The sequence below is a fragment of the Xenopus laevis genome, chromosome 2L (assembly GCF_017654675.1).
Source record: "Xenopus laevis strain J_2021 chromosome 2L, Xenopus_laevis_v10.1, whole genome shotgun sequence".
NCBI lineage: Eukaryota > Metazoa > Chordata > Amphibia > Anura > Pipidae > Xenopus > Xenopus laevis.
The window spans coordinates 109,077,833-109,090,496 of NC_054373.1; the positions used below are offsets into that span (position 1 = coordinate 109,077,833).

Below are 12,664 nucleotides of genomic sequence, written 5' to 3' on the forward strand. Positions count from 1 at the left end.
CTAATCGCCTCGTTTTTGCGGTGACCAATCTCCCCAAATGCCTTTCCTATTCCTGCGTCGGTTAAGATTAAAAAAACGCCGGCGCTAATCACACACGGTGGTTCGTTTTCCGAAGTTTCCTCATGAATTGCCACATGTGATTAGCGCCGGCGTTTTTTCAATGAGGCCCTGTGTGGCCTGACCCTAAGGGGTGACAGTGAGATAGTTTAATTTATTTTAGAGCATCCCATAAAGTTAATGATGCTGTAAGAGTAGTTTTCCCAACCATGTCATTCAATTTGCGTATATGTTGTCACATTATACCAGATCTGCTTCTTTTATCAATGGCTGAAAAAATTAATTGCCAGGGTCTCTGGCTGCATGTGACCATCTTACATGTGTACTATAACGAATGGGAAGGAAATGGTTTTGTATCAGGGCCATCATTGGGGGACAAACAGGAGCACTGAAAGTGTCCTGGTCTGTGAGGGGGGCCAGACAGAAACATACTTTTCAATGGTTCTGGCATCTTTGGGGCAATGCTGAATTGTCAATGTCAGAGGCATGGGGTGCGTCAGAAATTGGGCAGACCAGTCTTGCATTTAGGTGAAAAGTGGCATGACCAGTCAGATCAGGAGTGTGGTCTATTTATACGACCTTTTTAAATAACTTGACCCGGGTTATTAGAGCACTGGCCCCTTGATCGGGCTTCTCATGGCAATCCCATCATAGTGTGATAATGTAAATATATCAGTGGCATGGTTGAGTTATAGTTATAAGCAGCTATTTCTTTGTAAAGTATATACATATATACTATGTACAGTGTGTGTGTATATACTGTATATATATAGATGGATGAATAGATAGATGATATAAAGACAACAGACAGATAGATTTATATGTTGCATACCATTATTTTTGCAAATATTTTTGTATACAATACTCATATTTTATGCGCATGGTATAAAAATGTTGGTATTCCAATCTATATACAGTATGTATACAACGTGTAATGATATTTTGCAGCAAAACATAATTATTAAAGCATCCCCCCCCGCATGCCAGTCATGTGAAACCATTCTTTGCCAGTTAGACAGCACTGAATTAAAGATAAACACGGTCACCATTGTATTGAAGTGGTTTGTGATAAGGGAAAGTCTGACATCCCCTTCAGTGCATATTTAGCTCTGTGTTTTTGTTGCATGTGATTTGGAAAACAATTTCTTAATTCCATTAGGTCATATACCAACAATGAAGCCAAGCAGCAAACAAATGAGTGATAAAACACAGCCCTTTAAAATTATAGGCATATTATCTTTATCTTGCCTTCCCTGCCCACCCTTTATAAACCTGGAGAGTGTGATACTCAGGCTCAGTGACCTTCAAGACCTGCTACAAGAGTCTGGACTTTGAACTCGAAAGAGAACCATTTACTTCATACGGTAAATATCAAGTTATGGCTTGGTTTTGCATACATTTTCTTTTTGCATAATGATTCTTCTCATTTCGGAAAATCATACATTTATTCATTTTCATCATTACCTGCTGTGCCACAAATACTTCCCATGATCCTGTGAAAACATGAAAATGTATTTTACGTTTTATCTACTTTTCACTTGGGTTAAAACCTTTATGAAGGGACCATGATACAAAAAAAAAAGATACTGCAATACAAAACAATACTAAAAGCTTCCAATGAGTGCAAGCATATCTTCTTATTTAATTGATGTATGGACAAAAATACAATTAGAGATCACTAATCTGTACAAACTACATTTTCTTAGTGGTGACTGTGGCACCTACAGAACATGGCTATCTCCTAGCTCTTGGATAAATGGTACCCGAAATCAAACAGCGATTGGAAACGGGGACTAGCCCCTGTGGTTTATTTTGTAAAAATTTTGCTCCAAACGAGCTCCTAGCACTATAAACTAATAAAATTCATTTCAAATGATAAGTTAGTTTATTAAATGCATAAATTATTCAAAGGAAATAAACCAGACAATTTCTCATTTTGCATTTTACCATCAGATTTATTCTCTTTGCAGTGATTGGGACGGTGCTCAGAATTAATCTGCCAAAATGATGGACATGTCTGACTTCGGGGAGGCAGCTTCCTTCCTTAGAAAAAGTGACAAAGAGTTAATGATTCAGCAAACGGTGGCCTTCGATGGTATGTTGGTTAATTAGCTTCTGTTATCAACAATTATTGTTGTACTAAACTAGTTCAGCAGTGTGCTACTTTCTTATTTAACTTACTTGCCTCTCCCTCTTCACACTTCCCATGTGCAGTAGAGTTAATTTTTTGGGGGATTTCCCTCTAGTGTACATGCACAAGTCTTAGCCCACTAAAGTGAAATTTCGCCACTCTCCATTCATCGCTGTGTATTTATCAATTTATTTCGCTGTGTATTTATCAAGGGTATTTATCAATAGGTGAAAGTGAAATTTCACTCTTTGATAAATATGCCTTTAAAAATCCCATAGAAATGAATGGAGAGTTCCAGCATTTACCTCTAGTGGACTGTGGTGATCTCTAACTTCACTCTTTGATAAATATGATGCCTGGGAAAGATAAATCATATGGCAGTGTGGCGCTGCATTAATTTTTTTCCTTTGGGTCAGTGCCTTTTTTTTCTGAAAAAAAAAAGCTTGGGAATAAAACTGAAAGATTGGGTTAAATGGTCATAAATGATCATATATACAGGGAAACTCTCATTCTTAGTACATTGTGATAAAAAAATATTGTTTTATAACAGGAAAGAAAAAATGTTGGATACCGGATGATAAGGAAGCTTATCTTGAGGCTGAAATAAAAGAGAATGGAGGAGGAAAAGTAACTGTTGAAGTTGCAGATGGAAAGGTAAAAAAAGTACTTCTATTGCTCCTTTATTTTACCATATTTCCATTGACATTATATTCACGTCCATGGGAAGTGATCTCAAGCACTTAGTACCTTGTTTGCCATAGACCTTAAGGATCCTTCCAGCGTTGTCAGTCTAAGACAGTGGTCCCCAACCAGTGGCTCTTGAGCAACATGTTGTTCACCAATCCACCGGATGTTGCTCCCTTTGGCCTCAAAGCAGATGTTATTTTTGAATTCTTGGCTTGTAGGCAAATTATAGTTGCATAAAAACCATGTGCACTGCCAAACAGAGCATCCTGCAGGCTGCCAGTCCACATAGGGGGCTAACAAATAGCAAATCACAGCTCTAATTTTGCACCTCCAGGAATGTTTTCATGCTTGTGATGCTCCCCAGCTCTTTTTACATAGTTACATAGTTAGTTACATAGTTAAATTGGGTTGAAAAAAGACAAAGTCCATCAAGTTCAACCCCTCCAAATGAAAACCCAGCATCCATACACACCCCCCTCCCTACTTTTAATTAAAATTCTATATACCCATACCTATACTAACTATAGAGTTTAGTATCACAATAGCCTTTTATATTATGTCTCTCCAAAAAATCATCCAAGCCATTCTTAAAGGCATTAACTGAATCAGCCATCACAACATCACCCGGCAGTGCATTCCACAACCTCACTGTCCTGACTGTGAAGAACCCTCTACGTTGCTTCAAAAGAAAGTTCTTTTCTTCTAGTCTAAAGGGGTGGCCTCTGGTACGGTAATCCTCTTTATGGGTAAAAAGGTCCCCTGCTATTTGTCTATAATGTCCTCTAATGTACTTGTAAAGTATAATCATGTCCCCTCGCAAGCGCCTTTTTTCCAGAGAAAACAATCCCAACCTTGACAGTCTACCCTCATAATTTATGTCTTCCGTCCCTGTAACCAATTTAGTTGCACGTCTCTGCACTCTCTCCAGCTCATTTATATCCCTCTTAAGAACTGGAGTCCAAAACTGAACTGCATACTCCAGATGAGGCCTTACCAGGGACCTATAAAGAGGCATAATTATGTTTTCATCCCTTGAGTTAATGCCCTTTTTTATGCAAGACAGAACTTTATTTGCTTTAGTAGCCACAGAATGACACTGCCCAGAATTAGACAACGTGTTATCTACAAAGACCCCTAGATCCTTTTCATTTAAGGAAACTCCCAACACATTGCCATTTAGTGTATAACTTGCATTTATATTATTTTTGCCAAAGTGTATTACCTTGCATTTATCAACATTGAACCTCATTTTCCAGTTTGCTGCCCAGTTTTCCAGTTTAGACAAATCACTTTGCAAAGTGGCAGCATCCTGCATGGAACCTATAGTTCTGCACAATTTAGTATCATCTGCAAAAATAGAAACAGTACTTTCAATGCCCACCTCCAGGTCATTAATAAACAAGTTGAAAAGCAAGGGACCTAGTACAGAGCCCTGCGGTACTCCACTAACAACACTGGTCCAATTAGAAAATGTTCCATTTACCACCACTCTTTGTAGTCTATCTTTTAGCCAGTTCTCTATCCAGGTACAAATACTATGTTCTAGGCCAACATTCCTTAATTTAACCAGTAACCTTTTGTGTGGCACTGTATCAAATGCTTTAGCAAAGTCTTAAGTAAATCACATCCACTGCCATCCCAGAATCGAGGTCTCTACTTACCTTCTCATAAAAAGAAATTAAGTTAGTCTGGCAAGATCTATTACGCATAAAACCATGCTGGCACAAACTCATAGTATTATGATTTGCTATGAAGTCCAGTATCTTATCCTTTATTAACCCTTCGAAAAGCTTTCCTACCACTGACGTCAGACTAACTGGCCTATAGTTTTGAGGCTGAGAACGGGATCCTTTTTTGAATAGAGGCACCACATTAGCAATTCGCCAGTCTCTCGGCACTATGCCAGATCTCAATGAATCCTGAAAAATTAAGTAAAGAGGTTTGGCAATCACAGAGCTAAGCTCGCTAATTACCCTGGGATGAATACCATCCGGCCCATGGGTAAAAGCGGTTTGGTCGAAGACAATCCTCCTTTCAACTCATACAAAATAAAACATTGAAATGTTAATCTAAGAAATCAATAGTAAGGCATAATCAAGGGATCAGAGGACCTGATTTAGTTTTTTTTTTTCAAAAGTATTTTATAAATCTCCATGTCACTTCCTTAAATCAATTATTCTAGTTATCACTTTTTGACTGAATGAGGATTATAAAATGCACAATGAAATGAATTGGTAATGGGCATCTAGACATCTTTCCACCATAGCATTCTAATCTGAAACAAATATTCGTATCACTGTAGCCTTAGGAAGTCGGGTTGTGGAAATAAGAGGAGGGCTTAAGTTGAACCTTAAGGTTCTATTTTACTGAGCTGGATTTCCTGGTGATCAAAGAAATGTTTGAATGCAACTTCTTGCGTCATTACTGTGCAGTCACTTATTGTAGAAGAAAACATTGCATTTGATATTGCATCTCTTCATATAGACAGTTGTTGTGAAGGAGGGTGATATCCAACAGATGAACCCTCCAAAGTTTGATATGATAGAAGATATGGCTATGCTGACACACTTGAATGAGGCATCTGTGTTAAGTAATCTACGCAAGCGATATGCCAACTGGATGATCTATGTAAGTTACCATCAATGTTTTTGCTTTTAGTACTTTGTTTCTTTGATGTAGTTTTTTGGAATAGTTTACGTTTGTCTGTTTTTAGACTTATTCTGGCCTTTTCTGTGTGACTGTGAATCCATACAAATCGCTTCCTGTCTACAAAACTGAGGTGGTCACGGCTTACAAGGGCAAGAGACGTTCTGAAGCCCCACCTCATATTTTCTCCATTGCTGACAACGCTTACCATGACATGTTACGCAGTAAGTGCCCATGTTCATAGCCGTCTTTGTTACATTTCTTGGGTACATTGTTTCTGAATATCATATTTTGGCTTATGATTCTCTATGTACTGTACATACAAGCATTAAGAATTGTGTGTCCTATAAATAAATGTTTGAGAAACCCTCCTTACTTGTGTTTATGGGTAAGAGCACAAGCTGTCTTATTGCTGTCATTCTTTATAGACTTTATAAAAATTACACCATCTGGTAGTTAAAATCTGTTTGCACTGTTTAAATTGATTTTTAAACAGAATGTTTCTTCCAAGTTAAGCAATACATTATTGTATAGAGTTTAAGCTCACAACACTCCTGGTTCTTTTCTTCTACCATCTAAAAGCAGTGCTTCAGTTACAAAACTTCATGTCTCTTTGATAACATTTGTGCAATACTTTATCATCATTCCTCTTAATACATTGTTTGTAAAACATCACTTATGTAACCCACCTCAAACAGTTTCTATATTTATATAAATGTGTTTATTTTAGTTACATGGGTGTTATTTTGTGTCCTGCAGGTGACACATGGGGGGTATACACATACAATAGAGATATTGGCTAGTCTGTATTATGGCCCTGCATGAGATGGGGGCAAGATGCTGTTTGCCACAATTTATATGGTTCAAGACCCATGTTCAACCTCCACTATATGCTTGCAAAAATGTGTTGGGTGATTGACACAGTCTATGATGGCAGTGTAGTTGAGTCTTAAGCAATAGCCATCATGGAAAGTAAATTGTCAGGCTTATTAAACTCCAGCTGTTCACAGAGTAAACACTATCATTTCTTTGCTAGATCGAGAAAACCAGTCCATGTTGATCACGTAAGTACAGTCTTCATGATGTGGAAACACTGTACAATTAATGTCTTTTTGTGGTATATACAGCTATGAGGCAGAGTTAAATCGAACTACAGTATTAGCAGGCTGCAATTACTAGTCACATCATTTAAGTAAACATTTGATTAGTTGTTGTGTATTATTAGACCTGGTGCAACCTATGTGATTATTATTACAGTATAACATTATCTCTGGTGTCATATATACGTTAGATTATAGCTTTGCATAATCCATGGACAAAGATGACCAATCCTAAAACTATTTTATTATATATAAAATTACAGGATACTGGACCATTTCTCATTGCTGATGTCATAGCCCATTATATATTACAGGTATGGGACATGTTATCCAGAATGCTCTGGACCTGGGGTTTTCCGGAAAATGGATCTTTCCATAATCCGGATTGCCATACCTTAATTTTCAAAACATTTTATGGTCAAAACTGTCAAATTTGACTAGGGAATTATCCAAACTCAATTCGAGTTTTTTAAAAAAAAAATGTATTTAATTTTCAAGATTTATCATACTCTGTCCCTTTAAGAATTCAAATTTGGCTATTCACCATCTAAAACCTGCCAAATTCATGTATAAGTCAATAGGAAAGGTCCAGAGATCAATTTGGAGATGTTTGTAGCCTTCCTGACATTCAAGTTTTTTTCAGGAAAAAAACTTGAAAAGCGTTTTTATCATTCAAATCAAATTCGAATCGGGTCTTCGAATCGGTAAAATTAGTCAGAGTTTAAAAAATTTGATTTTATTAATACTTTTCGCCTAGTCGAATTTCGAATTCAATTGAATTTAAGGGAGTTTAAAAAAACTCACATGAATTCAAAATTCTTTGATAAATGTGCCTCTAAATCTACTAGAAAATCATGTAAACATTAAATACACCCAATAGGCTTGTTTTGCTGCCAATAAGGTTTAATTATATGTTAGCTTGGATCAAGTATAAGGTACTGTTTTATTATTTATAGTTTTGATTATTTGGATAAAATGGAGTCTACGGGATATAGCCTTTCCATAATTAGGAGCTTTCTGGATAACAGGTTTCCAGATAATGGAGCCCATACCTGTAAAAGCATGCATAAGTATTTAATAAGTCATGTTTTTGTATATGATTTTGTATATGCTTTGGAGTATAAGTAATACATTAACATTGAATAGGGCTTCACCATTACTGCAGCTGCAAGCCAAAACAGTATGGTCCACACTGCTATTTCTGCTGCTGCAATGGCTGGCATTTCTCGCATTGGATGGGCCACCAAATAATAATAAACTATTTCAGGGTACATTGTATAGTTTTTTTTCTCCTTAAATCACACTGTTAATAATATTTGAAGCATCTTTTCACCACTGAAAAATGTATTCGATGCAAAAAAAAAAAAAAATCCTGATCTTTCATAATATCTCTTTCAATCAGTGGAGAATCTGGTGCTGGCAAGACTGTGAACACGAAACGTGTTATTCAGTACTTTGCCACAGTCGCTGCTATTGGTGATCCCATGGGGAAGAAGAATGTAAGTTAATCTACTAATCATTTTTTATCCATTCAAAGTAATTTACTCCTTTTGCTTGTGTCTATCTTGTTATCTCTTGCACATTCTCTCTATTTGCCTCAAATCTTATTTATGAACACTGGGCTAATTGTTGCACGTGGGCAGTAACCCATGGTAACCAATCAAATTTTTGCTTCCCTTGTTCAACCTGTAGCTGGTTGCAAAAAAGCCAATCTTTTACTATTGGTATTACCCATGTGCAAAATGTGCCTAATGTTTATAAATGAGCCCCTTTAACTATATGTATTTTTTAGTGTGTATAAAACTTTAAGCATATTTAAAGGTATTGATTTTTTTTATTGTCTCCTTTCACATCCATATTAATACTGTATCCTTTGTTCTTTGTTTGCAGCAACCAGCTACCAAGACTGGGGTAAGGGAGTATTTCCACATTATTATTCTTGGGGTTTTTAGATTTATTCTGTATAGATATTCACTACCTAGGGTTCCTACTCATGCTGATAATCATTGCGCTGACAAATGCAGTACTCAGGGGTGTGCTGAAATCTGGGTAGCCCTGCATTATTATATTTCATAGTACACATATGGGATCCGTTACCCGGAATCCCATTATCCATAAAGCTCCGAATTATGGAAAGGCCATCTCCCACAGACTCCGTTTTATCCAAATAATCCAGATTATTAAACATGATATCCCTTTTCTCTGTAATAATAAAACAGTACCTTGTACTTAATCCCAACTAAAATATAATTAATCCTTATTGGAGGCAAAACCAGCCTATTGGGTTTATTTAATGTTGAAATGATTTTCTAGTAGACTTAACGTATCGGGACCTGGGGTTTTCCGTTATCCAGAAAACCCCAGGTCCCGAGCCTTCTGGATAACAGGTCCCATACCTGTAGTAATTATAAAATTACGTCCCCACAATTTATATACTTTTAATTTTTTTCTGGAAACAGCCTAGATTATCTAAAATGAATAATAAATTTTAATTAGTATAATAAACGTAGTTGTGGGACCCTCATCAATAGCTCAGTACAATCTATTTATGCTTTTCTGCTTCTTTCTTTTAAAAAGGGGCACTATCACTGTTATAATATAATACTGTATAATAACTATACAAATTTCCACAACACTAATTTACATAAGGAAAGACTAAACTTTTTTTATGTTAACATTCTGGAGTGATCGCAGCCTAGCAGTAACAGCATCACCAAAAAAAACAAATTTTCATGCTTTATTTTCTTATATATATTCTACCCAGGCATGTGAACTGAGGAATATATATATATATATATATATATATATATATATATATATATATTAATGTAAGGGTGATTAACTGTAGTGTATACACAGAATATACATTGTGTATTAATTTACATTTAAACATTGCAGTGGGAGTTATATGCTGAGGTCTATTGTGAATTTCCCAGTTCTATTCAACCTACCTGCAATTAAAGCATGTGAATCAAAGCAAATATAAAGAGAATGGATGTTATGCAGGCACATAAATACACTGTGAGGCTTTACTGTCAAAACAAAAACAACAGTTTTATTGTGTTTTAGGGAACATTGGAAGATCAAATCATCCAAGCCAACCCAGCTTTGGAAGCTTTTGGAAATGCTAAGACACTGAGAAATGATAACTCATCCCGTTTTGTAAGTTAGTTTTTGCTCCATTGCTTTTTTTTTATTTAACAGAAATAAAAGGTTTTTTCCAATAGCTTTTAGTGTAATTAATAATTTTATGAGTGCCAGGCATTATTTACATGATTGTTGTATTGCAAGTTTAACATATTTACTTTCTACTTCTGCTAAATTGTTGGATTATAGAAATGGATTCATTTTGGCACTTCTGCTTGTGAAGGTGCAATAAACTGACCCAGCAGGTACATACAGAATAACTAAGTATATAAAGGGTCATTTAGTAAAGCAGTCGCAAGTACAGCCACACTAAAATAGACGCAAATGTTGCCTATGTTGATGCCATTCATCAATGGGCCTCTGTCCTGCCTCTTATGCTGCATAGTGAGCAAGTATGAACTATTGATACTCGGGAACCCAGAAACTACCGCAATTTTGAATGTAGCAGTACTTTCCAGGGTTCCCAAACTTGGTTGTGTCAATATGCAGAGCAGCACTTAAAACATTGAAGAATAGGATGGAACACATGATCCGCAGACTCTGCTGCAAACAACTTTATTTGGTTGCAACATGTTTTGGATCACATGGTTCCTTTTTACACTCGAAAAAGGATTCATGTGATCCGAAACATGTTTTGACCAAATAAAGTAGTTTCCAGCAGAGTCTGTGGATCGTGTGCTCCATCCTATTCTTCAATGTTTTAAGTATTACTGTAGACAATTTGGTGAATCAGCGCACAGTCTCTTACCACATGTAGTGAATGCATCTATCCTTTATTAATGGATGTACCGCCATCCAAAATATCAGCATATAGATGAGAGAAAGGAGGGCACTCCAATGCAGATTAACTGCTTGTGATTTTCATTTATTGCAAACTGCTATACACAACATGTTTCAGGCCTTCAATGCCCTTTCTCAAGTGTGGGTGACACTTGAGAAAGGGCATTGAATGCCCGAAACATGTTGTGTATAGCAGTTTGCAATTAATGAAAATCACAAGCAGTTAATCTGCATTGGAGTGCCCTCCTTTCTCTCATCTATATGCTGATATTTTAAGTATTACTGTTGGTCCACTGGTGTGACCTAAATGGAAAGAGAGCGCATACACAGGTGAAAGGTGTTTGAGCAAATTTGTTTTATCCAATATGCAGAGCAGACTCATGTCAAAAGAATTATACACCAATGTATTTTTAATGGTATACACCAGAAATGACATGATCCCCAAATGTTAGGCACAACTTGCAAAAAACATTTGAAAATATGAAATTTTTCCAGAAAAGCATTCAAAAATTAGACTTATAGATGCAACTTACTGTTGTACAAGCTAGCCTGCCAGAGCCACTGTCACCACATAACTGACTCCTTTATATAATTAAATATTTTTTTTTTTAAAGTCGAGTTGCAAATTTACTCCAGAGGGTAATAAACACGGGTATCGCTTTGTAAGATAAAGCATTTATATCTGCACATCTTTGGGGTGAAAAGTGCCAGGACTATTTGCAAATTATACTCTACAGAAGTCAGTCTTTTAAAAAGTCATTGCAAACTTTTTGCACCTTAAAGCCAGGTAATACTCACATTTAAAAATGCATTTGCTGCAATATATTAAAAATCATACTATTTAAGGTCAGAAAAGCTGGAGGCAACATGAAATCATAAGTTAAGTACAGCATATTTAAGGAACAGTAACATCATAAAATAGATGCTTTTGTTTTTTACATTTAGGGGCACATTTACCTAGGGTCTAATATCGAGGGTTAATTAACCCTCGATATTCGGCAGTCAAAGTAAAATCCTTCGACTTCGAATATCGAAGTCAAAGGATTTACCGATATTCCTACGATCGAACGATCCGAAGGATTTTAATCCATCGATCGAATGATACTCCTTCGATCAGAAAATTGTTAGGAAGCCTATGGGGACCTTCCCCATAGGCTAACATTGGCCTCGGTAGGTTTTAGGTGGCGAACTAGGGGGTCAAAGTATTTTTTAAAGAGACAGTACTTCGACTATCGAATGGTCGAATAGTCAAACGATTTTTACTTCGAATCGAAGGTCGAAGTAGCCCATTCGATGGTCAAAGTATTCGACCATTCGAAATTCGAACTATTTTTCCTCTATTCCTTCACTCGAGCTAAGTAAATGGGCCCCTTAAACTTTGTTTCCAGCATCTACATATAAACCCTTTCTTTTCAACAAATGTTCTTTTTATATATAACAATAGTTTTTATTCTATGGTTCTGTAGAGAGTCACAAATGGCATTTCACTTCCGTTTCTTTTCCTGGTTAACAACTAAAAATCTTGTATCCTACACAGCATATCTGTGCCCTTTAACCTCTTTCTGCTGTAACTGATCTCCCATGGCAACACAACAGCTCATTTGTATAAACTTTAGTGGAACTTTTCGAACCAGGGCAAATATGAATTTTGTTAACCAGTGTAGATAACACATTATATTATACAAAACAATCAAAAACGTATTGTTAATAGTCCTTTAATGACCTGCAATAATTCTTAGTATTTTTTTTAGTTCTGTTTGTTACACATTTAGCATTTTAACAGTTAAAAAAACCCTTAATGTTTATTTTTCTTCTGCAAAGGGTAAATTCATCCGGATCCATTTTGGAACCACAGGCAAATTGTCATCTGCTGATATTGAAATTTGTAAGTATTTAGCTGCTGAGCTCTGCTACTTGAATGCCTGTTGAGTTTGGGGGTATATTGTTAATTTTTATGTATAATCAGTAAGGACTTGGGAGTATTACAGATATCAATAATAATAACAACAACACACAATATAGTTCTACAACAGCAAGGAAAGCCATATATATGAAAAGTGGTAACATGGAAGGAGAATGTCATTTAGCAAGCCTGCACAAATATCCAGATTGTGTA

General features: G+C 36.2%; 1 protein-coding gene across 1 annotated transcript in view; it reads left to right on the plus strand.

The window, feature by feature from the left end:
• The first annotated feature begins 1,367 nt into the window (after window positions 1-1,367).
• The window catches only part of myh15.L (myosin heavy chain 15 L homeolog), a 51,830-nt gene continuing 40,533 nt past the window's right edge, over window positions 1,368-12,664 (plus strand). Inside the window, 10 exon segments of the mRNA NM_001091682.1 lie at window positions 1,368-1,421; window positions 2,028-2,152; window positions 2,739-2,842; window positions 5,360-5,503; window positions 5,589-5,745; window positions 6,558-6,585; window positions 8,024-8,120; window positions 8,512-8,532; window positions 9,691-9,783; window positions 12,370-12,433. Coding sequence (NP_001085151.1) covers window positions 2,062-2,152; window positions 2,739-2,842; window positions 5,360-5,503; window positions 5,589-5,745; window positions 6,558-6,585; window positions 8,024-8,120; window positions 8,512-8,532; window positions 9,691-9,783; window positions 12,370-12,433 — 799 coding nt within the window. The 5' untranslated portion in view covers window positions 1,368-1,421; window positions 2,028-2,061.